The 26,234-nt window shown below is 42.4% G+C and overlaps 1 protein-coding gene across 1 annotated transcript in view; it reads left to right on the plus strand.

Annotated features, from left to right (window-relative positions):
- The first annotated feature begins 564 nt into the window (after positions 1-564).
- Positions 565-26,234, plus strand: part of LOC145341175 (interleukin-6 receptor subunit beta-like) — an 83,409-nt gene continuing 57,739 nt past the window's right edge. Inside the window, exons 1-4 of the mRNA XM_080186099.1 lie at positions 565-678; positions 11,643-11,711; positions 15,818-16,105; positions 18,392-18,512. Of these exons, the coding sequence (XP_080042225.1) occupies positions 675-678; positions 11,643-11,711; positions 15,818-16,105; positions 18,392-18,512 (482 nt within the window). The 5' untranslated portion in view covers positions 565-674. The remainder of the gene's footprint in view (positions 679-11,642; positions 11,712-15,817; positions 16,106-18,391; positions 18,513-26,234) is intronic.

Genomic DNA, 26,234 nt, shown 5'->3' on the forward strand with positions numbered 1-26,234 from the left:
TGGACATTGGTTTGTTGGTGTTCATTGAGGTGGCAATGGGCTAGTGGTATTATCATTAGACTATTAACCCAGAAACTCAGCTAATGGATTGGGGACCCAGGTTCAAATTCCATCAGGGCAGATGGTGAAATTTGACAGAAAGATATCCAGAATTAATGAATAAAAAAAATTGAAGGACTACATTTCATGGTTATATCAATTGCCTCTGCATATTTTATGTCAGGACTTTGGAAATGATCCACAATGATGTTAGCCAAACCAATGATCCTATTATAGGGGTAATTAGTTTAGAGATTATCCAATTAGTCCTTTGGTTACACAAGTTGAAAGTGGTGTAAAGAAATGGTACAGGTATTTGAAACTCAGTGCAATCAGTTGGTACATAACCTGCAAATGTAGTAGATCCTAAATACAACAGAGAATGCTGGTGGAATACAAGATTGGCCTAGAACAGCCAGTTTAATATTTCAGCTGTAAGCCTTTTGACACAACTCAAATTCCAATACAAGATCAGGAGTCACAATACCAATCTACATTTCTGTTTTCAGATGATAACCAATCCGCTGTCCATTTTCAACGTATTCAGTTCTCAGTTTTGAAGAATTGAAATGGCTATCAATAATACTGCACAGTTACACTGTGGATAAACAAATATTTCTCAGGATCAATCAACAATGCGTAAGTATTATCGAGTAATTCAATGAGAGAATAATTGTTTGTTCTTGCTCCTGTTGATTGAATTAGCTAAGTGTTTGTAGCATTTTCTGTTCTCATTATTATTTGCAAATATTTATATTAAGTAGACAAATGCTGGGCAATCTAATTCAGAAGTTAAAGAATAAATTTAGAATAATAGTCTTATTGAAGGTGACCACTGTTCTTGCAATCTATGCTCACAACCTTTTTTGGACGATCACTTATAATGGATCCTCACAAATTGAATAATGGATCCCTAGATGCGGAATAAGAGGTGATTGATTGTAGCTTTTCATTTTAAATGGACATCTTCATTCTTCATCTGTGCATTGCCCCCTTTGCCCCAGTGTTGGCAGCTAAGCCTTCAGCACTAGAGCTTCATGCTAAAACCTTTCTCTTGTCTAACTCCTTCTCTTCTATAAAAATGATATCTTTGATCTTGCTTTTGGTCATCCTTCTTTGTTTCTCCTTTGCTTTGCATCAGTTCTTTTTCGGTTATGTCAATGAAATGCTTTGGGTTGTTTCCTATTACCTCTGGCAGTTTGTTCCAGACACTTACCACCCTCTGAAAAAATTGTCCCTCTGGATCTTTTTGTATCTCTCCCCTCTCACTTTAAACCTATGCCGTCTGGTTTTAGACTCCCCTACCTTTGGGAAAAGATATTGACTATCTACCTTATCTATGCCCCTCATTATTTTATAGACCTCTATAAGGTCACCCCTATGCCTCCTACGCTCCAGGGAAAATGGTTCCAGTCTATCCTGCCTCTCCTTATAACTCAAACCATCAAATCCTGATAGCATTGTTTCTCTACTCTTTCTAGTTTAATAATAACCTTTCTATAATAGGGTGACGAGAACTGTACTCAGGTTCTGTGGGAAGGAGTTGAGGGTTGGGGGCGACGGAGGGAGTGTTCCATGTGGAATGCTGATGGATTAGAGGGATGAGGGGAAGATCTGTTTACTGGTGGCATCTTGTTGGAGTTGATGGAAATGGTGGAGGATAATCCTTTGAATGTGGAAGCTGGTAGGGACAAGAGGGACCCTGACGTGGTTCTGGGAGGGAGGGGAAGGGGTGACGGCAGAGGTGCAGAAGATGGGGCAGACACAGTTGAGTGTCCTGTCAACCACAGCTGGGGGGAATCCTTGGTCAAAGAAAAAGGCAGACATGTCAATGGCACTGTTTTTGAAGGTGGCATCATTGGAACAGATATGGCAGAGGAGGAGAAACCGGGAGGGTTGGATGGAGTCCTTACAGAGAATGAGGTGTGAAGAGTTGTAGTCAAGGTAGCTGTGGGATTCATTTGATTTTAATGAACATTGGTGGTCAATCTATCATCAGAAGTGCAGACGAAGAGGTTAAGGAAAGAAAATATTGGAAATAAACCATGTGAAGTGAGAGACGGGTGGAAGCAAAATTGAAAAATATTTCCTGGTTCCAATGATAGCATGAAGCAGCACTGATATATTCATCAATGTAACGGAGGAAGAGTTTTTGTTGGCGGGAGGGTGCTTGAGTAAGCCTGGAACAAGGAATGCATGTTCCCAAAAACATATCTTTCACTTGCAGGAAATGAGACAATTTAAGGAGAAATTGTTGAGTGACCGAACAAGCTCAGTGGAGGAGAATGTAGTTGTAAGGGATTGCTCAAGATGGTTGGGAACTAGGAATCCTGCAGTGAGTGACTCACCTCCTGTTTCCCCAAAGCCTGTCTATAATCTACAAGGCAAAAGTCAGGAAAGTGATGGATATTCTCCACTTGCCTAGGCAAGTGCAGCTCCAACAACACTGAGAAACTTGGCATCATTTAGGACATAACAGCCCATTTGATTGGCACCACCTCCACTAAAAACATCTACTGTCTCCATCACTGACGTGCAGTGGCAGCAGTGTGAGACATTTACATGATGCGCTGCACCAAGCCTCTTCAGACACCACCTGTCAAATACATCAATTATCCATTAAGATGGTAGCAGATGCATGGGAATACCACCACCTGCATGTTCCCCTCCAAGGCACTCTCATCCTGACTTAGAAATAAACCCTCCCTAACAGCATCATGGGTGTCCCTACAATTCAGAGACTGCAACAGTTCAAGAAGGCTGCTCACCACCACCTTTTGAAGTGCAACTTAGGATGGGCAATAAATGCTGGACTAGCCAGCAAAGCCCATATCCTGTAAATGAATTTTAAAGAAATCCAGAGCAGGGGTGGAAGCAATCTGATGACTAGTTGGCCCTGGTGCCTTTGATTTTGACAATCATCAAGGACCCTGGCTTCCTTTGGCGGTTCTCCTGAGGGCCAGCTGCTCCCTCTGCAATGACAGGAGACAAGGTTGAAGGGGTCAGAGACAGAGGGAATTCAGAAGAGTTGGACAAACTCTGAGATTCCTGAGTGGGGGTCCCAGGGGTGTCCAGCTGCTGCTCCCCCTCTCTTTGACTGCGCAACTCCTTGATGGGAAGGGGCACCTGGAGGGAGGTTGGGGTGCTCTGTCCCCCCTCTTACTACTCCTTGGTGACATCTACAAGTGAGAGAGGAGAGCATGAGTGACAACAGGAGCTGCCTCCAACATGAAGGCATACTTGGCTCCTGTTTTGGTTTTGTTTTTACCATGCCCGGATCCTTACTGGATGGAGGCCTCAATCCATCCTCCCCATCTCCAATCCCGCTCTAGTCCCACTTCAACTTGCCAACTAGGCTGGACTGCCCTCTCTACGAACTCCCTGTGAGCCCAGATGTGTCCTCTCCTTGTCTTCATGCATTCTTGCCAGCTGTAACTTAACATATTCTGTACAAAGACAACAAGAGGGCGGGTTTGAGAGGAATTGTATGTGGCAGCCATTTGTACGCAATGTTCATTTCTCATCCTTTCACTCAGAGATAACCCACTGGATTGTGTGGCTTGGAATTCATGCTCTGCAGATTATCCAGGAGGGTTGTAGAACAGCTCCCTCCAGAGCACTGGGCCCATCCACATGAAAGAAAGGCTCAGAGAGGCGTCTGATTGGCAGAGTTGCTGGTACCGTCTGCACCTGAGACCCTCCCCCATACAGCGTTAATCTCTCTGTGTAGAAACGTGAAGAAGGCACGGTGGTCACTCCACTGCCGAGTGGATGCACTGCAGCGGGACGGTGAAGTGCGAGCTAAAACTGTTGTCACTGAGGCCCATGTACCCTGAAATGTTGGTTTCATTGTGGTTAGTGTGAACAGCTGAAGCTTCACTTCCCCTGGCACAGTGGAGGAGATTGTTCATCCTTTCCTGGGATTGTATGGCTGACTGGCGCTGGATTGCCTGAGCACTGACAGCATCAGTGACCTGCGCCCATATAAGGTTGGTTTCACTGCTCAGCCTCCTCCTCCCATTGGCTGGGTAAAGAACTTTCCTCCTGATCTCCCCCTGATCGAAGAAGTGCAGGGGAAGTGATAGGGTGACTGAGAATGGAGTGGAGTGAGAACTTGAGTCCAGTGGGAGCCTCATTGACCCATGACTGGAAAATCCTGCCCGAGGTCAATGGATATTTCCATTGTCTGCCCCTCGCCCGCTCTGATTCTGTGGTGGACAGGATGGTAGAATTCCAGCATAGGTGTTAAAATCTGAGATTGGTTGGAATGGAGAGGAATAAACAGCTGCATCATTTTCATAGCTCAGTTTCCATCCCCATGGTCATTCTTGCCATATCATCAAGCAGAAAAGTCATATTTGATTCAGTACATTCACTCTGTATCTCATCGAGTCACAGAATCCCTACAGTGCAGAAGGAGGCCATTCATCCCATCGAGGCTGCACCGACCACAATCCCACCCAAGCCCTATCCCTGTTATCCTACCTATTTACTCTTGTTAATTCCTCTGACACTAAGGGCCAATTTAGCATGGCCAATCAACCTAACTTGAACATCTTTGTATTGTGGGAGGAAGCCAAAGCACTTGAAGGAAACCCACACAGATATATGGAGAATGCACAAACTCCATACAGACAGTGATCCAAGGCTGGAATTGAACCCGGGTCTCTGGCGCTGTGAGGCAGCAGAACTAACCACCGTGCCACCCTTGAAACTTCTCTCTCCATTGATGCTACCAGACCTGCTGAATATTTCCTGCACTTTCTATTTTCATTTATAATTAACTGCTGACCAGGTTTTGTATTTGTATCATATTTGTAATAACCTATTTTAGGGGCAATGTGCAATGTGAATTGATTTGAGGTTCTCTTCTGTTACATGTATTGTCATTACTAACAAGTCCCACCTTCTTACTCTGAACGACTTTCTACCACACAGTGCAGTGTCTATCTGCTAAATCATCGGAAGGACTGAAGAAGTCAGTCTGTCTCTGTTTCAGGCTTTATTGTAATACTTGCAGAATTTCAAACGTGATTTGTCAAACTTGGAGACCCGAGATTGGCAATAATTCACATGGTGCTGCCAAATTATGGTGGGCAGTATTGAACATTGGGAATATATTACAGTGCTGAGGCCTCTTGAGTTCTTGATTTGCTCTCTGCAATTGCAAATTTATCTCTTGGAGAACTTCTCTCACAAAGGTTATTCTTGTAGTGCAGGGGATCATTATGGAAAACAATGCATTTGGATGGCTTCGTTTATGCTTTTTACTGGCAAAAGGTCAGGGAAACACATTCGAAACAGAGAAAATGAAAAGGAAACACCTCATGACAATATCTGGCAGGGCCTCAAGAGGAATAACATTCAGAAAGCTTAGTGTGCTTTTCCGCTCAAACACTAAAGAAAAATGATCCCTAATAGAATTTAAGATAATAACCCTGATCGGCAGGAACCTCTGGTGATCTAGCAACGAAGCTGAGAGTTCCTGCCTTTGTCCCATTTGTTATGAAACCATATAAATATCTGACATTTAACTGAAAGAAAACCAAACTGCTCAAATGTTGGACTTATACTAACATCACAACCATATTTTGGAGACATTTTCTTTGTGTGCTCTGAGGGGAGAAACGGCTTACTCCTGTTTCTTCTGATCTTACTGAATTTTATTATTCCTGATACTCTTTTTTAAATAATTCTTGCACAGTCAGACATTACGAGGAGCTTAAATATTTTTGCTCTCAGTTTTGCCCCCCCTTGTGTTTAAGAACAAGTGGTTGAAAGGTAACACAGTCACAGGCAGAGAGGAGGATCTTGTAGATGAACGTAAAGATAGGCGAATAGAGATGCTGAGGACAGGAGCAAGTTGCCAAAAGAACACAAAACAGGGGATTTCTTTAAGTTTTAGAAGTATTAAGAAAGTAGCTAGAAAAGCAAACAAGTAGAACTGCTTTATTTGCAAAACCAAACTAGGTAAAACTACCTCTTAGAAATATTCTTGTTTAAAGAATTCCAAGCACCACCCCCACCTCCCCCCCCAACCAAACCCTAAGGTGGGGCTGATAAGCCATTGAAGTCTCCATTCACATTGACGGAACGGGAAGATTTTGCCAGCATGAGGGGCTGGAAAAAAACAAAAGTCTAAATGTTCTAATTCCCCTGTAGGACGTTTACTCTTTGTCACACTTCCTTACCAGAATTCAGTCACTAGTTGTCATGTTTCATTTCCTTAGAGTAACCCGCAGCTCAGTGATCCAACCTCTGACCAACTTTTTAAGACATACAGCTTTCATTATTAAGGACTGACAGCAATATTTCTTGGTGTTTTCAATTTCTTAATTGGCCATATAAATAAAAAAATTCAAATATATTGCATGTTATGTACAATCTCCATGTTAAACATATAATCTATCACATGTAATAGTCCCTACTAGTGCTTTCTGGGTCAAGATCTGTATCCTATTGTTTTTACTCGGGCTTTATGTTTTTGGCTGGGTTTGCCTAGCAATTAACACTTTTAGCATAAATGGTAAGTTTTTTTTCAGCAATACAGATATTCAATACAGATATATCACTGGTCTGTTATTCACTAATGCTAATGCAATGATTAAGAGTCCTTTGAGCTCATAATTAGGGAAGTGATTAACATTCTTGTGTAATTTTCAGTAGTGTAAACTTACTGAAACTGCTCTGGTGAGCACCAGACTATAATGCCGTAGAATTATACAGCAAATTCACTAAGAATGTAGTGTAGAAGATGAAACAGCATGATCAGGTAGAGCCTGTTATTGGGTATTTATCTGTTGATCACATTGACATTTGACAGAGTCAGGAATCTGGGAAAAACTCTCAACTAGTTGGAGTCATACCTTACACCAAGGAAGATGGTTATGGTTGTTGGAACCCAATCATCTCAGCCTGGGATATTGCTGTTAGAGGTCCTTAAGGTCATATCAGTGGGCCAAACATCTTCAGCTGCTTCATTAATGACCTAAGTTCAGCGGTGGGAATATTTCTCATGATTGCATGGTGTTCAATTCCATTTGCAACTCCTCAAATGCCGCAGCAGCCTGTGTCCAAATGTAGCAAGACCTGGATAATATTGCCTTAGGCTGATAAGTAGTCAGTGACAGAGAATATAGACCCAGTTTCCCCAATCTTTCCTCATAATCTTATGATCCCAGCTGATGTCACTACTGGATCCAAAACCCCAGGGTGGAAACTGACTTGACAGATCTTAATTTTTATTTTTTTGTTTAGAATAGTGGAGGGTGATTACTGAGTAGAGTCATAGAGATGGCTGATATACTTTTAACAGAAAGATAAAACATTTATTAAACAATTGGGTTATAATTCACCACCCCAACTATATCTTTGCAGACACATACAGATTCATAAGGATAACACCAGTTACAAAATCTACCTTGTTCTTTAATGCTTACTGTAAGTGTACAGTCCATGTAAACCTGTAGGTGAACTGTGGTCAAACACACCACACTCTGAAACCAGGCAGCAGGTGCCATCCCAAACAACTTCTACTGATTTCTCAACAACTCCTAAGTGAGCTCACTGGAACACTGTCTTTCATTTAATGGTTTCCAATCTCCGCTCTCTAAGAACGTGCCTTGGAATCTTTACCCAAACAATACTTTCTCTCAAAAGTCTTCCCCAAGGATCCATCTTCAAGGTTCAACCTTCCCTTCTGATGTTCCTCTGCCTTGGAGCATCATGTGCATTCAAACTTTGCCTTCCACACATTCTCTCAGATACATATCCATGACAACAGAACACCATAGCTTTATAGACCCACGTCAAGGAGTTACAGACCTTCGGCTGTCTCTTTGGATCTCTAGCTTTTAGCAAATGTATGTAGATTTACATCTGCTTTCTGAAAATACGTACTTTACATTGGAGCTCTTTTGCTCTGCTTCTCATTCTTAATTTCATTGAACAGGATCTGTTCGTGATCCCTGTCCTTGTTCCCTGACTTAACTGTCGTCTTGAGACCTTTTCCTGTCCCTCCCTGGTGTTTGGAACCTTTGTTTTATTTTGGGACTTCTCTGTACCATGTATGTCCTATCTGTACCAGTAATTTCTTTGAACTGGTATTTTATTCTTGGTCTTTCTTCCAACTGAACTGAAACTGTTCTTTTCTGTCTTTGTGGGTCCCTTGTTGTTCGGAAACAACTTAGTTTCCCACTCCTTTAAGAATTGTAAAACCGCATTAAAAGTGCCAGCATCTTTTAAACGTCAAGATCAGGTGATGAAGGAGCAGCACTCCGAAAGCTGGTGATTCCAAATAAATTTGTTAGACTTTAACCTGGTGTTGTGAGACTACTTACTGTGCCCACCCCAGTCCAACACCAGCATCTCCACCTCATCTTTAAGACACAACTACAGATATACAAATTAAAATTAAAGCTTAAAGGCATATTGTATTCTGAACACCCAAAAAATACCAATATAACTTAAAACTATCACTATTTCCTAATAGTGGGACAGTCCCACCTTTCTGGGAACAAGTCGAGTGAAAATTTGTTGCATTTCTCTATGGCAAGAGTATCGCTCCTAAGATAAGGAGACCAAAACGGCATCTGTACTCTAATTATGGTCGAAACAAAGTTCTATCGAATTGAAGCAAGACTTTGATACTTCTGTACTCTTGCTATAAAGGCTTACGTACCATTAGCCTTCCTAATTGCTTGCTACACCTGCAACTTTCAGTGAGCTATTGATGAGGAAAGCAAGTTTCTTTGTACATCCACACTTTCTACTCTCTAACTACTTAATAAATACTTTGCACATTTGTTTCCCCCACCAAAGTAAGTAATTTCACATTTCTCTGCATTATATTCCAACTACCATGTTCTTGCCCACTCACAAAAGTCTGCCCAGATCCCCTTAATGCTGCTTATTATCTTCCTCACAACACATATTTCTGTTCAGCTTTATGTCATCTGTGAACTTAGAACTATTATGGCTAGCACAGTGATTAGTGCTGTGTCCTCACGGTGCTAGGGATCAAGGCTCAGTTCCGACGTCATGTGACTGAATTGATTTGATTTGATTCATTGTTGTCACATGTATTAGCATAGAGTGAAAAGTATTGTTTCTTGCGCACTTCACAGATAAAGCATACTGTTCATAGAGAAAGAAACAAGAGTGTGCAGAATGTAGTGTTTCCTCTGGGTGCTCCCATTTTCTCCCACAATCCAAAGATGTGTGGGTTAGGTTAGTTGGCCATGCTAAATTGTCCCTTCATGTCAGAATGATTAGCAGGGTAAATACGTGGGGTTCCAGGGATAAGACTTATTGGATTGTTGTCAGTAAATACTCGATGGGCCAAATGGTCTTCTCCTGGATTCTATAATGATTACATTTCGTCCCCCCATTTAAATCATTAACACATTTTGTGACTATGTGGAGCCCAAGTACTGATCATTGCGGTATCGAACTAGCCATAGCCTGCCAATTCAAGAATGACCCATTTATTTCTACTCTTTGTTTTCTGTCTGATGAATAATCCTTAATTCATGCCAGCATATTATTTCCTATCCCATATGCTTTATTTTTGTTAATCAACTCCTGTGGGGAACTTTAACAAATGCCTTCTGAAAATCCAAGTGTACTATGTCCACCATTGCCTCTTTATTAATTCTGTTAGTCACATCCTCAAAAAACTCCAACAGGTTCATTAAACATGATTTCCCATTTATAAATGCATGTTGAATATTCCCAATAAGTTAATTATTATCCAAATGTCCATTCATCACATCCTCTGTAATAGATTCTAGCATTTTCCCTACCATAAATGTTCCCTGTTTTCTCCCATCCTCTCTTCTTAAATAGTGGGGTGACGTGACATTTGCTACCTTCCAATTTGCAGGAATTCCAGAATCTGTGAAATGTTGGAAGATGATCATCAGTGCATCCACTATCTCTTTCAACACTCTGGGATATAGAATATCAAGTCCTGGGTTCTTATTAACCTTCAGTCCCATTAATTTCTCCAATATAACATTCTTACTAATTCTGTTCAAATTCTCAATCTCCCATGTCCTTTGGATCTTTAATTTTGGGAAGACAAACTCGACGTATTCATTTAGCTTCTCTGCCATTTCTCTATTCTATCTTACAGATTCTCTTGATTATGCCTATAATGGATCCACATTTGGCTTAGCCAAATGTTCCCTTTTTAAGTACCTATAGAAGTTTTTACAGTCCATTTTAACAAGTTTACATTCATACTTTATTCTTCCTTTATCAGTTTGTTGGTTCTCCTTTGCTGCATTCTAAAATGTTCCTAATGCTCAGATTTACTAATATTTCTAACAACTTTATGGGCCTTTTCTTTTAATCTTAAACACTCTTTATCTTCCTTTCTTCACCTTGGTTGACTTGCCTTTTCTTTTTGGATTTTCATGCCTGGAAGGCATAATTGCTTTAAACTGTGTGATAATTTTTACAGACTATCCAATGCTTGAGAACCATCATACCTTTAATATATTTTCCCAATCCACCTCAGCCAATTTGTCCCTCATAACTTCATAATTTCCTTTGTTCAACACCCTGACTTAAGATAGGTTCTATAGGTGTTGCCTGGCTTGCTGGATATTCCTAGCACTTCCTGTTTTTCTACCATTTACCTGCCTTATTGCTTGCTGCACCTGAATATAAACTTTGTGATTTCTGCACAAAGATATCCAGGCCCCTCCGAACGCAAACATTTCCGGGTCTCTCACCATTCAAGAATGTTCCTTTTTTTATTTTTCTTACCAAATTGGATAACATCACACTTTGCAGTGTATTCCATCCACGTCTCACCCATTTCGCTGTAGCCTCTTTGTGTTTTCTTCACCACTTACTTTCTCGCCTAATTTTTTATTGTCAGCAAACTTGGCTACATTATACTCCATCTTCTCATTCTACATCATTAATAGAGTTTGTAAACAACAGAGGCTGAAGCACTGATTCTTCCAGTATCCTTCTAGTTACAACCTGCCAACTGGAAAATGGCCCATTTATTTCCCGCCTCCGTCGCCTGTTCATTAATTAATCTTCAATCCATAGTAGTATATTGCTCTTAGTCCCATGAGTTATAATATTGTTTAATAACCAATTGTGTGGCATTTTTTCCAACACTTTTTGAAAATCCAAATGCTCAATTTCCTTTGGTTTCCCCCTTATCTGAAAAGTCTGGCAGCAATTTGGTGAAAGAAACAGAGCTTCAGATCGATTACCTTTCATCAGAACTGACTGCATTGGTTCTGGGAGAAAGTTTACCACCATTTGAATGGCAACTAGGGATGGACAATAACTATTGGCCTCGACAGCAGTACTCAAGTCCCATATACTTAAGACCACTGGCATTCAGTCAGACACTTCTACCCTTTACAGGGATTCATTGAATGAAAGATAAGTTGTTACATGTATGGACTCAGTCCATATCTGTGGCGAGAACAGAGAGGTTTATGTTTCAGGTAGAACTGTATTTCTGTTTGTGTTTTGGGTTTTCAGTGTTTGTGGTTTTTTTTTGTTTTTCATTGATTTTAGTTGTCAATAAATGTTTGTTTTATTACTAAAAACCAATTCATTAAATTTTACAGTTTCCATGGAAAGCACCATTTCTGCTTGGGCATGGGTGATATTTTCCATAAGTGCATGTGTTGCTGAAGGTGAGAATAATGAAAATTGAATGCATGATGTACATATTGTCGTGATCTCTTCTCACACATCAATATATACATATTTCAACATACAATGTATTCACATCCCCACACCTTTTGCTTCTATCTGTCGTTTCTTTTGATTCCATAGCAACAGAATCCTGCTTTTGCCATTGGCTCCAATTTGTAAATAGTTATTGTGTTTTCTCTGATCATTTTCATGTTTCAGTCTCTATTGACTGTGTTGGCTAAAAGGCAGCAAGTACTTGGTATTCCCCAGAAAACTAGTCTACAGTGAAATCCAAGGAGCAGGTACAGGGACCACTGCTAAAAGGATGTCTTCCAAGCAAATCCCAGCAAATAATTGTCATCACTATCTTGTGCAGAAAATGACAAAATAGCAGTAACTGGAAATCTAGTTGAATACAATGGATATCCAAAATCCTGAGTAATGCCTTCACTTTCAGAGGATATACCTCCAGTTATCTCCTCTTTCAGCAACTAATTATTTACTCCTTAAGTTCAGTTGGATAAAATAAATGTCTGAGACAATGTGTTATAACAGTGACTACATTTCAACAGTACTTAATTATTTCTAAAGCACATTGCAACATCCCAAGATCAGGACCTACACTATACATCTGCCTGTATGTATGTATCTTTTTCTCTCTGTCTCATTGACTGTCTTCCTTTATTGTGGCACTGCATTGCAGCCTGGGTCAACAACAGAAGGTTCAAAATTTAAACAGGAAAACAGATAATGTTATAATTCCTAAAGCTAGTTGGTGAAGGATGGAATTAGAGCCAATCTTTGGACACTTTTATAAACATTTGTTTATGGTTACACATTACAAGCATGCACCTCCCAACTCAGCCAGCACAGTTTCAGTCTGTGTCAATTTATTGAGGCACAAGGAATCCTCAGTTAATGCTCGCTACCTGCATACATTTAAACACCAATTAATATACATATAATAGATAGCTTGTGTGAGAAAAAGAATAAAACAAAAGTGCATGAGAGAAAATGAAAGATACTCTTTGAAGAAGGAGCTATAGTATGAAAGAATTTGTGAAGGAGAAAAAAATACAAGATTGAAATGAATTGTGGCAAGAAATTTTAAGTCAGCATTGCAGTGGTAAAATGTAATAAAACTAAAAGTGAAATTGATGGAACTGAGAATCAGGAGAAGTACAATAATTTTACAAGATACAGGTCTGATTATGATCTTGGAACACTGGGCAGTACAAATGATCATTTTGCATGAAACCCACCAATATAATTTGGAGATAGAAGCTAGAAGCACAAAAATGTCCCCGTTTACTGGAATACAGACACTATCTGCTTTCCAATGTCACACCTAAGGGACTATTCAGTGTGTGACAGACTGTACAGGATACAGGGACAAGGCCAAATCAACTGATGTCCATACACAAACTTTCCTGTAGAAAGTCACTGAATAACAATCAGGAAATGGGAACAGTGGCTGAATTCACCTTCCCTTTCCCTAGGGACACCAAAGTCAATTGAAACACATCCTGTTTTGATTAAAATTAGTTAATTCAGCACATGTGCTGGGAATTGAAGGAGACGTTGGACCGCGTTAGTGGTATGTGGGTGGAGCCTCACTAGAAAAGGTCACAACATCACAAACAACAAGAAGAGCAAGCAACATTCATGTAGAAGCGTTAACTTATAGTGAAATCTTTCAAGCCATTTAACAGGAGTGTTACAGAGACAATGGCCGAAATTCTCAGGCCATTCACACCACGCTGCTGCTTCCAGCGAGTACGGAGAATCTAGCGTTCAGCCAAATCTTCATTCACTGCAGCACGATGGGAGAGTCCCAAAGTTGGAGAATCCCGGCCCAATATTTGGCAGGCATCATCAGGCCGTAGGAGAGGATATTAGGACAGATGAGCAAAAGCTTGGTCAAAGAGGTAAGTTTTAAGGAAGGAGAAGGGGAGATGGAAAAGCAGAGAGATTTAGGGAGGGAATCTTGGACTTGTAATACCTTGGCACTGAAAGCATGGTTGCCAGTGGTAGATTAATGGAAATCAGGGATGAGTTAGAAAGGCCAGAATTTCAAGCACATAACGTTCTCAGTGGGCTGCAGGGCTGGAGTAGGTTATGGAGATAGGAAGGGGGCATGCCATGGAGGGAATTGAAAATAAGGATAAAAATTTTAAAACTGAGGCATTGCTGGACTGGGAGCTACTGTACTCGATGAGTATAGGAGCGACGGTGGATGGGAGTTGGGGCATATTAAGATAGTAAGGGAATACACAATGAATAGTTGGATACCAAAAAGTATAAAAAACCAGGGAGGCATTGGAGTTCAAGTCCCTGATGATAGTAGGATAGGTCATAAAATAGTTAAAAAGACGTACTGGATACTAGCTGAGGGATAGAATACAAGATCAGGGAGGTTAAAGCTGCATAAGTCACTAGTTAGGTCACAGCTAGTGTACTGTGTACAATAATGTTACAGTTCAGTCAACACATAAAAGAAGGATTGAGACGTATAAGATGATGAATGGGATGGATAGGATAGAGGTGGAGAGACTCTTCCCGCTCAGAAAGGACAGTAGGACTAGAGGGCACAGCCTCAAGATAAAGGGGGGGCGGTTTAGAACGGAGTTGAGGAAGAACTTCTTCACTCAAAGGGTGGTGAATCTCTGGAATTCTCTGCCCGTTGAAGTGGTGGAGGCTGCCTCGCTAAATATTTTTAAGGCGCGGGTTGATGGGTTTTTGATAAGAGAGGGGATTAAGGGTAATGGGGAGAGGGCGGGAATGTGGAACTGAGCCACGACAGATCAGCCATGATCTTATTGAATGGCGGGGCAGGCTCGAAGGGCTAGATGGCCTACTCCTGCTCCTATTTCTTATGTTCTTATGTTCTTAAGGATGTGATAACACAGGAGAATGTACAGAAGAAATATGTGAGGATGCTACCAGGACTGGAGAATTTTAGCTATGAAGAAGGATTGAACAGTCTGGGGTTATATATTCTAGAACAGAGGAAGCCAAGGGAAGATTTAACTGAGGTGTATAACTTCTGGTGCATCAGGACAGAATGGCGAGGAAGGACCTGTTCCCTGTAGTACAGCGGTCAAATACCCAGGGGCCTAGATTTAAAGTAATTGGCAGAATGATTACAAGGAAGTTGAGAGACTTTTGTTCTTGGAGGATGATGGAGGTTTGGAACTTACTGCCTAAGAGGATGGTGTAGGCAAAAACTCTCATTGTATGAAAAAATATTTGAATTGCTGTAACATACAGGGATTCGGAGCTGAAAAGTGGGATGAGCTATTTCACTTTTTTGCAGCTGACCCCGACATGATGGATCGAATAGTCTTCTTCTGTGCTTCAAATGTTCTATGTTTCCGGGAATCTTGAGGTGTAAAGGTATAAGGCTTGGTGTAGTAAATGAGCTGAAAGTAGGAAATCTGCCAAAGAACAAATCATACTTTCCCACCAAAGAACCACTCACAACTGCAAATACTTTCAACTTGCTGTCCAACAGTGGTGGAGAGATGGCAGATGGAGTTTAATCCAGACAAATGCGACATAATGCATTTTGGAAGGTCTAATACAGATAATATAAGTAAATGGCAAAACCCTTAAGAATATTGATAGGCAAAGGGATCTGGGTGTACAGGTACACAGGTCACTGAAAGTGGCAATGCAGGTGGAGAAGGTGGTCAAGAAGGCATACGGCATACTTGCCTTCATCGGCCAGGGGATCGAGTTAAAAATTGGCAAGTCATGTTGCAGCTTTATAGAACCTTAGTTAGGCCGTACTTGGAATATAGTGTTCAATTCTGATCACCATATTACCAGAAGATGTGGAGGCTTGGAGAGGATACAGAAAAGATTTACCAGGATGTTGCCTGGTATGGAGGACATTAGCTATGAGGAGAGGTTGGAGAAACTTGGTTTGTTCTCAGTGGAACAATGGAGGTTGAGGTGTGACCTGATAGAAGTCTACAAGATTATGAGAGGCATGGACAGAGCGGATAGTCAGAAGCCATTTCAATAATGTTATCCAGCAATGTGATTGATCTCTAATGGTGTTGCCTGCTGTTGACGTGCTGTTTTTCCCTTGAATTCACAGGTAAATTGTCACGACTGTGCCATGATGTCAGTTCAACAAAAGTCTTTAAACTACAATCAAGTGCATCGCTGTCATGTGGATTACGAGAGGATTGCCTCAAATCATTGGGCGCAAATGCGAGCCACATATTCTGGAAAATGAATGGTACCCAAATTCCACAACAGCAATATGATTTCAATACAACAGTTTCCCGTGTAACCTTTCAGGTACTGAAAGGTTATTTGACGTGTCATATCAACATGAAAGGAGTAACAAATATCCTTCACCGTTTTACAATTAAAGCAGGATGTAAGTAATCTCTCTGAGTGACTTCTTATTAGCAGGAAATAAGGACTGTAGAAAATAGAACTTTAAATATAGCGGAATGTAAAATATTTGTGAAAATATTTACTGTCAGTTTATTTATCTGTAGAGCTTCAAGTGATGAAATTCTAAGCTTTGGAAACAATTTACTTATTGGTAATCTCTATAGGAGGTTTTACCTGTTTTTTTTTTAGTTGAGACACAAACAGTGGAGTGTGTATCAAACAAAACTATAAAATTAGCTTTGCTAGCTTTACAATTTTAACCTTGTAGTACCTATGGCGTTAAACCAGCACTCATTCAGACAAAATGACTTTTTTTGATGCAACACAAACTGCAAGTTCCCTTCCTCACACTATCCTGACTTGGAACTATATTGCCATTCCCTCATTATTACTGGGTTAAAATCCCTCCCTAACTGCACTGTGGGTGTCCCTCCATTACATGGACTGCAGTGTTCAAAAAGGCAGTTCATTCATCAGCTCTTCCTGTGAAAGCATAAAAAACCTCTCAGAATATAACTCAAAAATTCCTGGTGGGTTAGGAGGTGGAATTTGGATCCACTTGGCTTCCATTGCATTTAACCTGAAAAACAACAGCAAATAGGAGAAATTAATGATTCTCTTGCTGCCTCCCCTGGATCTTGCAGTGCATGTATCTGTGCTGGGGACCGAGCACTGGTGTGCCACGCTGTCCTGGGCATCATCAGAGTGGGGAGGTTGTTTGCTGCTGGCTGATTTCTGATGGTTGGTTCATCTGAGGGAAGCAAATAAATGTTCATTAGTCATATCACACAGGTTGACATCTCAGTATGTGCTGTCCATCAAATGGGCTTTGATTGTCTTCAAGCTTCTCACTGCCTGGCCCATAAGTGAAATTGTTCTGATGGAGCAGAGCCTCCGTCATCACCTTCATCCTGAATGTCACACACTTCAGCCCAATAGGCTCTTATCTTCCTCAGAAGCCTTTCCGCAGCCTGGCGGCTGTCCTCCTTGCTCGCCCTCCAGCTTCACGTCACGGCTGGTGAGAATTGGCACCTTTGGCACCCCCCCAGTCCAGATCGCTCCCAATTGTTGTGCCTACGTTTTTCCTGCAAGTCAGTGTAGAACCCCAATGTGTGCTGAGCCTTTTAACTCAAGCGCTGTACCATGCTGCACCCCCCACCTCACAGCATCCTCACAGACCATTACCAGCCCCCTGGACATTTGAACTGCTGATAGAGCAGAGGCTGCTGATTTCATTTCTCCAGGATTAGGACGCACAGGACCACGTGTGATCCAAGGCTACATGAGACCCACACATTTGATTGCAACCATGAATGGCCACCTACCTCAGTGCCTCAATTAGCACAATGCCCACTCAGTACTCACCCACGCTGAGCGCAGAAGATCATTAAACCTTTTCCGGCATTGGATCCAGATTCTCTGCACAAGGTCGTGCCCACTGACTTCTGAAACTACCTCGGTCCAAGCCTTCTTCGTGAGGTGGCATCTCCTCCCATCCCTTTGCATCAGCATATCTCACCTTTGTGTGACTGCCCCCACCAGGGCTCAGAGGCAGTCATGCAGGAAATGGGATGCTTGCTGGCTGCCTGAACTCCCTTCCCATCTGCTCTGGCCTCCTGCTGCTGCCATGGCTCTCACAGGTATTCCTCTGTGGCCCATGGAGGCTGTTTTTAAAGTTTATGATGGGCTGCCATTGAATGTGGTGCCCACTGCACACCAGCCTCCACCAGACCATCTTCACCAATTCGACCGTAATTGTTGCTGGCAGCCAATGTAGTATCATGAGTTTTAAGTGGATGTGGGTGGGAACAGGATTCAATGGCCCATCTGGTTCTGACCACCAAGCGAATCTATCAAGGGTGAAATTCTACCCTTAATATTTTATAGAAAATATAGCCCCTCTGAATAGCATGAATGTACCGGTGGATATTCATGGAAAATGACTATTGTGCCCGCAAGACAAAAGCATTCATGTCCTGTAAGATTTCCCCTGAAACTTCATTTTTTTCAAAACTGAAGAGCATCAACATATCAGGTATTTTGTTCCACTGACCATTATTCCTGAATTGTTAACATGCTCTAAAAGAAAAACAGAAAATCTCAGCAGGTCTGGCAGCATCTGCGGAGAAAGGAAATACAGTTAACTTTGTGAGACCATATGATTCTTCTTCAAAGCTAATATGTACTGTTTCTTTGCACTGAACAAGAAGGCTAATTCATATATTGTACCATATAAAGAGCTATAATATGAATTTTTTTCTTTCAGTGCCTCCTGATAAACCAAAAAATATTTCTTGCGTTTCACGCTGGCGAAAAAGCTTTACTTGTTTCTGGGATCAAGGGCATGAGACGTTTATTGAGACTAATTTTACATTAATCAGAATACAGTAAGTATGGAACATGATACATTACACTTGATATCAGTATTTCAATTGCTTTCTTTTTGCTCACTCATCTTAAACAAAAACAGAAAAAGCTGGAAAATCTCAGTAGGTCTGACAGCATCTGTGGGAAGAGAATCAAGGCAACATTTCAAGTCTAGATGACCCTTCATCAGAGCTAAGAGCAAAGAAAATCAGCAGAGATTTATATTATGGGTGGGTGGGTGGGGAGGAGGGGGTGCATGGAATGGGACAAAGGGAATGAAAATGAGAATACAGAAGACTGAAAAGGTACTGAAAGTGCCAATTAAGTGATTAGAATGTGTGAATGGCAGCAAGAGGTACAGATGGTTAAGGGACTGCCTGGGGATTTCGGCAGTTGCCCTCAAGGGGTGGTGGGGGCAGGAGCAAGAAGGAAAGCTAGAATGGAGAAGTGGAAAAATGGAAGTGAGAAAAAAGGATGATAAGATAGATGAATAAGATGAAAAGAAATGAAATAAAATAAATGGAAATAGGATGAAGAAGGGGAGAGTTCATGCTGTGAAGTTGTTGAACGCAATGTTCAGTCCAGAAGACTGTAAAGTGCCCAATTGGAAAATGAGGTGCTGTTCCTCCAGCTTGTGTTGGGATTCACTAGAACATTACAAAAGGCCAAGGATAAGAACATAAGAAATAGGAGCAGGAGTAGGCCATCCAGCCCTTCGAGCCTGCCCCACCATTCAATAAGATCATGGCTGATCTGTCGTGGCTCAGTTCCACATTCCCGCCCTCTCCCCATAACCCTTAATCCCCTCGCTTATCAAAAACATCCACCCGCATCTTAAAAATATTTAGCGAGGCAGCCTCCACCACTTCAACGGGTAGAGAGTTCCAGAGATTCACCACCCTTTGAGTGAAGAAGTTCCTCCTCAACTCCGTTCTAAACCGCCCCCTCTTTATCCTGAGGCTATGCCCCCTAGTCCTACTGTCTTTTTTGAGCGGGAAGAGTCTTTCCACCTCTATCCTATCCATCCCATTCATCATCTTATACGTCTCAATGAGATCTCCCCTCATTCTTCTAAACTCTAATGAGTACAAGCCTAGTTTATTCAGCCTCTCCTCATAGTTCAACCCCCTCAACTCCGGTATCAGCCTATTAAACCTCCTCTGCACTCCCTCCAAGGCCAAAATATCCTTGCGTAAGTGCGGCGCCCAAAACTGCACACAGTACTCCAGCTGTGGCCTCACCAGTGCCCTATACAGATGGACATATGGACAGGCAAGCAGGGTGGTGTGTTGAGGTGGCATACAACAGGCAGGCCTGGGTCCTGTTTACAGGCAGACTGAACATGTTCAGCAAAGCGGACAGCCAGTCTGCGTTTAATCTCTCCGATGTAGAGTAGACCACACTGGGAGCAGCGAATGCAACAGACCAAATTGAAGGAGGTGCATGTGAAGCACTGCTTTACCTGAAAGGGGTATTTAGGACTTGGGACTGTGAGCAGGGCGGAGGTAAAGGAGCAGGTGTTGCACCTTCTACAATTGCTTGGGAAGGGGATGAGGTGTTGGGTGTGACGGGGGACTGGACCAGGGTGTCCTGAAGAGAATGGTCCCTGTGGAATGTGACAAGGGAGTGAGGGGAAGATGTGTCGAGTAGTGGCATAATGCGGGAGTTGGTGGAAATGACAGAGGATGATCCTTTGAATGTGGAGACTGATGAGGTGAAAAGTGAGGACAAGAGGAACCCTATCCTGGGAGGGAGGGGAGAGAGTGAGAGCAGTGGCCCAGGGGATGGGTCGAACATGGCTGAGAGCCCTGTCAACCACAGTTGGTGGAAAATCATGATTGAGGAAGAAGGAAAACATTTTGGCATTACAAATGTGGAACCGTTGGATGTGGTGTACCTGGATTTCCAAAAGGCATTTGACAAGGTGCTGCACAAAAGGCTGCTGCATAAGATAAAAGTGCACAACGTAACGAGTAATGTATTAACATGGATAGAAGATTGGTTAACTAACAAAAAGCTACAACTGGGTACAAATGAATCTTCCTCTGGTTGGTGATCAATGACCAGTGGTGTGCCTCAGGGATCAGTATTGGGATCACAATTGTTTACGGCTTATATATGATTTGGAGTTGCGGACCAAGTGCAGTGAGTCAAAATTCGCAGATGACACTAAGATGAGTGGCAGAGCAAAATGTGAAGAGAATACAAAGTCAGCGATATAGATAGTCTAAGTGAGTGGGCAAGGGTCTGGCAGATGGAATACAATGTTCGTAAATGTGAGGTCATCCATTTTGGCAGGAATAACATCAAAATGGATCATTATTTAAATGGTAAAAAATTGCAGCATGCTGCCGTGCAGAGGGACCGGGGTGTCCTTGTGCAGGAACCTCAAGGAGCTGATTTGCAGGTGCCACAGGTAATTAAGAAGGCAAATAGAATTTTGTCCTTCATTGCTAGAGGGATGGAGTTTAAAAACAGGGAGGTTATGTTGTAGCTGTATAAGGTGCTGGTGAGGCCACACCTGGAGTACTGTGTACAGTTTTGGTCTCCTTATTTGAGAAGGGATATACTGGCACTGGAAGGGGTGCAGAGGAGATTCACTAGGTTGATTCCAGAGTTGAGAGGGTTGGCTTATGAGGAGACTGGGTAGACTGGGACTATATTCATTGGAATTCACAAGAATGAGGGAGGATCTTATAGAAACATATAAGACTATGAAAGAAATAGATAAGATAGAAGCAGGAAGTTGTTTCCATTAGGACGGGGGTGAAACTAGGGCTGGGGGCATTGCCTCAAATTAAGGGGAGCAGATTTAGGACTGAGTTGAGGAGGAACTTCATCACCCAAAGGGTTGTGAATCTGTGGATTTCCCTGCCCAGTGAAGCAATTGAGGTTGAATGTTTTTTAAGGCAATGATAGATACATTTTTAAACAATAAAGGAATTAACGGTTATGAGTGGGTGGGTAAATGGTGCTGAGTCCATGAAAACATCAACCATGGTCTTACTGAATGGCGGAGCAGGCTTGAGGGACCACATGGCCTACTCCTGCTCCTAGTTCTTATATTGGTAATGCTATTTTGGAAAGTGGCGTAATCAGAACAGATGTGGCGGAGATGAAGGAACTGAAAGAATGGGATGGAGTCCTTTTAGGATGTGGGTGTGAAGAGTGTTGTATTAAATAATCTTGTTTAGTATTTAAAAACTACTTGCTGAGGTTGTTTCAAAGTAAATGCAGAATAATGATTTCATATTTGGTTGCCATTTCCAGTACATCACCACCTTGTGAGGCCTGCAGATTAGGAGTGAAGATCACCTTTGCTGCAGCATTATTTCCTGTTAGATTTGCAGATGTGGATGTTATTCAGTTCTTAGGATAATACCTGGAGATGACAGCATCATTGTAGGTGGATTAAAATTAATGCTGCATCAAGAATAAAAATTTCCAAAAGTCTTCACAGATTCAGCCTTAACTGCAGTAATGAGCAGAGCCTCATGAAACCTGCCGGAATGGAATTCATGATTGGAGGGGCCTAGGGTTGGGTGGGAGTGAGTGAGTTGGAATCCTAAACCACGGATACTGGTGGAAGAATTAAACAGCTGGTGGGAAAGCAGCAAGCTAGCAAACCAATGGCAGGAAGCCAGCTGAAGATTGTTAAGAAGGCACATCAGAGATATTTTCTCCTGTACACTATTAAATGCACCTTCTGGGATTAAGCAAATGAAAGAGGGGATCACAGGTTGACAGATTGCCGAGCAGTGAAAGCTTATGGCGTTGAAATGAGGTGGAAGGTCAGCCACTTTGCAATTGCCTTCCACAAGAGGACAGAAGGAATTTGCAAGGTTGCAGGCTGAAGATCATCAATATCAGATGGAGGGCCTGAGCTAACAGATTGAGGGGCAAAGATTCAGCAGCAGCAGTCTGGGGGGTGTACATTGACAATTTAGTTACAGGGTAAACAGTCAGTGAAAGGGATAAAATCAGACCCAGGAGACCACAAACTCGATAGTTGGATACATCAGTAGTGCTGGAGCAGCACAGAGGGAGGCAGCAGCAGGTACCAGAGAGAGACAGGAAGCAGAGGTACCATTCTTGGAGAGGCAGGAGCAGTTATAAGGCCTGTTCCAGCCATATAATTGGACAAGCCCCACATGTCACTTCCTCTAAATGGCTGACTACTCCCAGTGATGACGGTTGGTTGACTCCTTCCCACCTGCTCAGGAATCCCATTGGCTTCCGGGCTGGCTGGCTCGTGGATTAAATATCACCCACTGCACCCAATTTGGGGCACCGCACTTTTGGAAGGATGTGAAATGAAGAATGAGAATTCAGGAACGAATCTTGAGAATGGGTCTAAGACTGAGGGACTTCAATTATGTGGTTAGACTGGAGAAGCTCAGGTTATCCTCCTAAGAGAAGGTTGAGAGGAGATTTGCTCAAGGTACTCAAAGTCATGAGGAGTCTGGCCAGAGTAGACCAAGAGTGGAAGGTTTGAAAACCAGAAGATAGTGATTTAACATGAATGGCAAAAGAACCAAAAGTGACATGAGAAACTGCGTAAATGCAGTCAGGGTGATTAGCAGTGTTGTGACCAAGATGGAGAAATGTGTGTATTATCTAGCCCTACTATGCAGATCTTACCAGTAAAGTTCAATTTGCTTAACAAAAAGCCAATTGCTTACCTCCTCTCCTGATCCTCAAGAGTCTTTAACCAGCCTTCTTTCAATAAACTCAGAATAATTATTTTGTTATAAACTAAATTTCCTTTAACAAGTTGCAAGTATTGATTAATACACAGTTGTAATCAGAAAGTATAACTATTACTTCTGTGAGAAACACAGCTCACAGTTAAACAATTTAGTCAAGTCAAGTTCTGAAGGAGCAAGATTTTATTTGACGTTCTTGCAAGACCGGGTGTCTAGCGAAATAGGCACACTTTACATAAAGTGGCAGCACATTTTATACTTTTTTTACAAGCATTGTAATGGCTTTGCAATATGTTGTTCTCCCCTAATTGGTGGTCCCTGTCCCATCTATGTGTTGACATTCCCCTATTGGCTCGAGGTGCCCCAAGTTTCCATCCCCTCTACTCCCCATCTAACAATGTCTCCTGTTATCACAAGAGTGCATTAGCAAACTCATCCATCTTATCCAATACTGTTACATGTCCAGTTCAGATTGGTGGTAATCAATCCTTTGCCAACTTAATCACTGCTGTCCCGACTATCTCAGTGACCTTTTCCCCCTTTTATGCTTAGTTGTATAAACAACACATCTTGCAGACCATTTGCTTTTTGTAACTTGGCCTCTTACATTCCTGCAGGATGTGGTGTATGCTTCACTGCACATCACATCTCTGGTGTTATCTCCACATTACAGGCAGTCTTTTTATTATTCCTAACTAATGCTGTGTTAGCAGCATCGAACCTTATGTCCTATGTTTATGACTAAACTCACAGTTGTTTCCATAATGTGGGTTATCAATGTGCCTGACTATATCCAATCTATTTAACTGTAAGCTATTTCTCTATGCTCTACAGATACATGTGTTAACAGCATCTTTACCTATTGCTCACACTTCCTAAGAATTTTTCCAATGCATGCGCAGGACAAACAGAATATCTCTGCAAAGATGGGCTTTAGAGGATGGGAGATATAAAATAAAGGATAAAGTTTGCAGAATCTTGATGGTGTTGACCTGGAGTTCTGCATGTGAAGATGGAATACTGGTACCAGTACATGTCTGCAAATTCTAGCACCTGATTTCAGTTTTGCAGGCCTGGATGCAGACCAGTTACACTCAGGGAGGGTTCTCTGGATACTCGACACACAAAATTTCAGGCAAGGTAGAGACAGACGGACGGAGATAGTGAATGCAACCTTCCTTTCTCAGCTTGGTGTTCAACAAGACTGCCTTCAAAACCAGCCCGTTCACAACTTCATTTTTTTTCTCTCTCCCCTGTAATGTTCAGCAAGTGTACTTTTCAGTGTCCGCCCCCACTGTGCCCCCTCAAATTAACGTGATTGAGTGATTGCAGTTCAAAACAATCAAGATCGTCCTCAAATACCAGAAAGGTCAGGTGGTTTCTTGGAAAAAGCCTGTTGACAGTTCCAAGATGAACTTACGACCTTAAAAAAATCCCAAATGTACTAATCATGCCATGACTCTTCCATTCTGTGAAAGAAAAGTTCAGTCTTCAAATATATGATTCTAACACCAGGGGCCCTATTTTACCACTGCTTTGCACCCATTTTCGGACATGAAAACATGGTAAAGTCGGGTGTGAGGCCATTAACGTGAACCATGCCCGCATCCGCACAAATTGCCACTTTACCGAAACCCTGGAATGGCCATGATCCACTTCACGCCCGAAACGGGTGCAACGGTGATATAAATGTATTTGCATGCATTTCAATTGAATTAATGAACTGCCCGCCCAACTTTATCAGCATTTCCCCCTCTACCACTGCGTTTGCCAATCCAGAATCGGGCAGAAATGAACCTGCTGAATAAAAATCTGAATTGGGCACCCCAGCTGCTGAAGAGGTGAATTCGGTGCTTCCAACAGCTCTCTGACTCAGATCAGTAGTGGGGGAGAGAGGGAGGTGGGTCAGATCATTCTCTGGTTGGGGGGTGGGGAGTGAGACTAGATTGTTGTCTGGTTGGGGGATGGGGGAGGAAGAGGAGGTGGGCCAGATATATCTATATATCTCTGGGGGGGAGGCGGGGAAGAGGGATGCCCGATTGTTGTCTGGTGGTTTGTGGGGGTGGGGAGGGCTGATCGTTGTCTGGTGGGGAGGGAGAAGGAGGCGGCTCAGTTGTTCCTCTGGGGGGTAGCGTGTGAGTGAGGCCAGATCATTCTTTGGTGGGTTGGGGGGGGGGGAGGTGGTGAGGGGAGGAGGGAGACAGATAAGATCTATCTCTGGTGGGTGGGGGAGACCTGATCGCTCAATGGTTGGGGAGGGGAGCATATGTATCCCTGGGGGGGGGAATGTAAGGGGGGGGGGGTCCGCTGACACTCTGCGGGTGATCGGTGGGATGAGGGGGAAGGGGGCAGGGAATCGCGATTGGTCGGATAGTGAGGGGGTGTGGGTGGATGGATAAGGGGCAGTGATGTCTGTGGGGGTTATCGCTCCCACTTTCCGCTTCTGAGCCACTTCACTTTCTGTAGCCCAGGAGTGATCTGACACGGGCACGCTTTTTCAAATTCTTTTCTAATTGCGCATGTGCATTTCAAAGCTCCGATCGTTCTGGCAGCGCTAAGCTTCGCCCACAGCGCGAATGGGACCCGTGATTTTTTTTCAGGCTGAGTGCATATGGGAGCACCTGAAAGCAGATTTCTAAGTCAGATCTAAATTACATCCAGATTCAGTACTTAGAATGAAATTGGTAAAATGAGGCTCCAAGTATACATTATATTTGATAAGACGCAGCAAGGCCCTAACCAATGGCCCTAAAAAGAACAGAGTAATGCATCTTTTCAGGTTATCAGCTGGGGCCATCTTGTCTTATCTGAATAGACAGCAACTTTTCACATGTATTCAATTAGTATCTGAGCATCACCAAAGAGCTCCCTCTGCCATCGTCAAAAGTGCAGCAAGTTGTCAAGCCTATGTCCTCAGGAACATTCACTTCTGCTCAAGGGAGAGATTCAAGTGACAAATGGCTATTGTTGATAAACTGTACCCCTGTCTAACAAGATAATGTAAATTGCAGCACCTGAGTTGCACAATGCAAGCTG

Source organism: Carcharhinus amblyrhynchos, chromosome 1 (assembly GCF_965287045.1).
Source record: "Carcharhinus amblyrhynchos chromosome 1, sCarAmb.v2.hapA, whole genome shotgun sequence".
In the NCBI taxonomy this organism is placed as follows: Eukaryota; Metazoa; Chordata; class Chondrichthyes; order Carcharhiniformes; family Carcharhinidae; genus Carcharhinus; species Carcharhinus amblyrhynchos.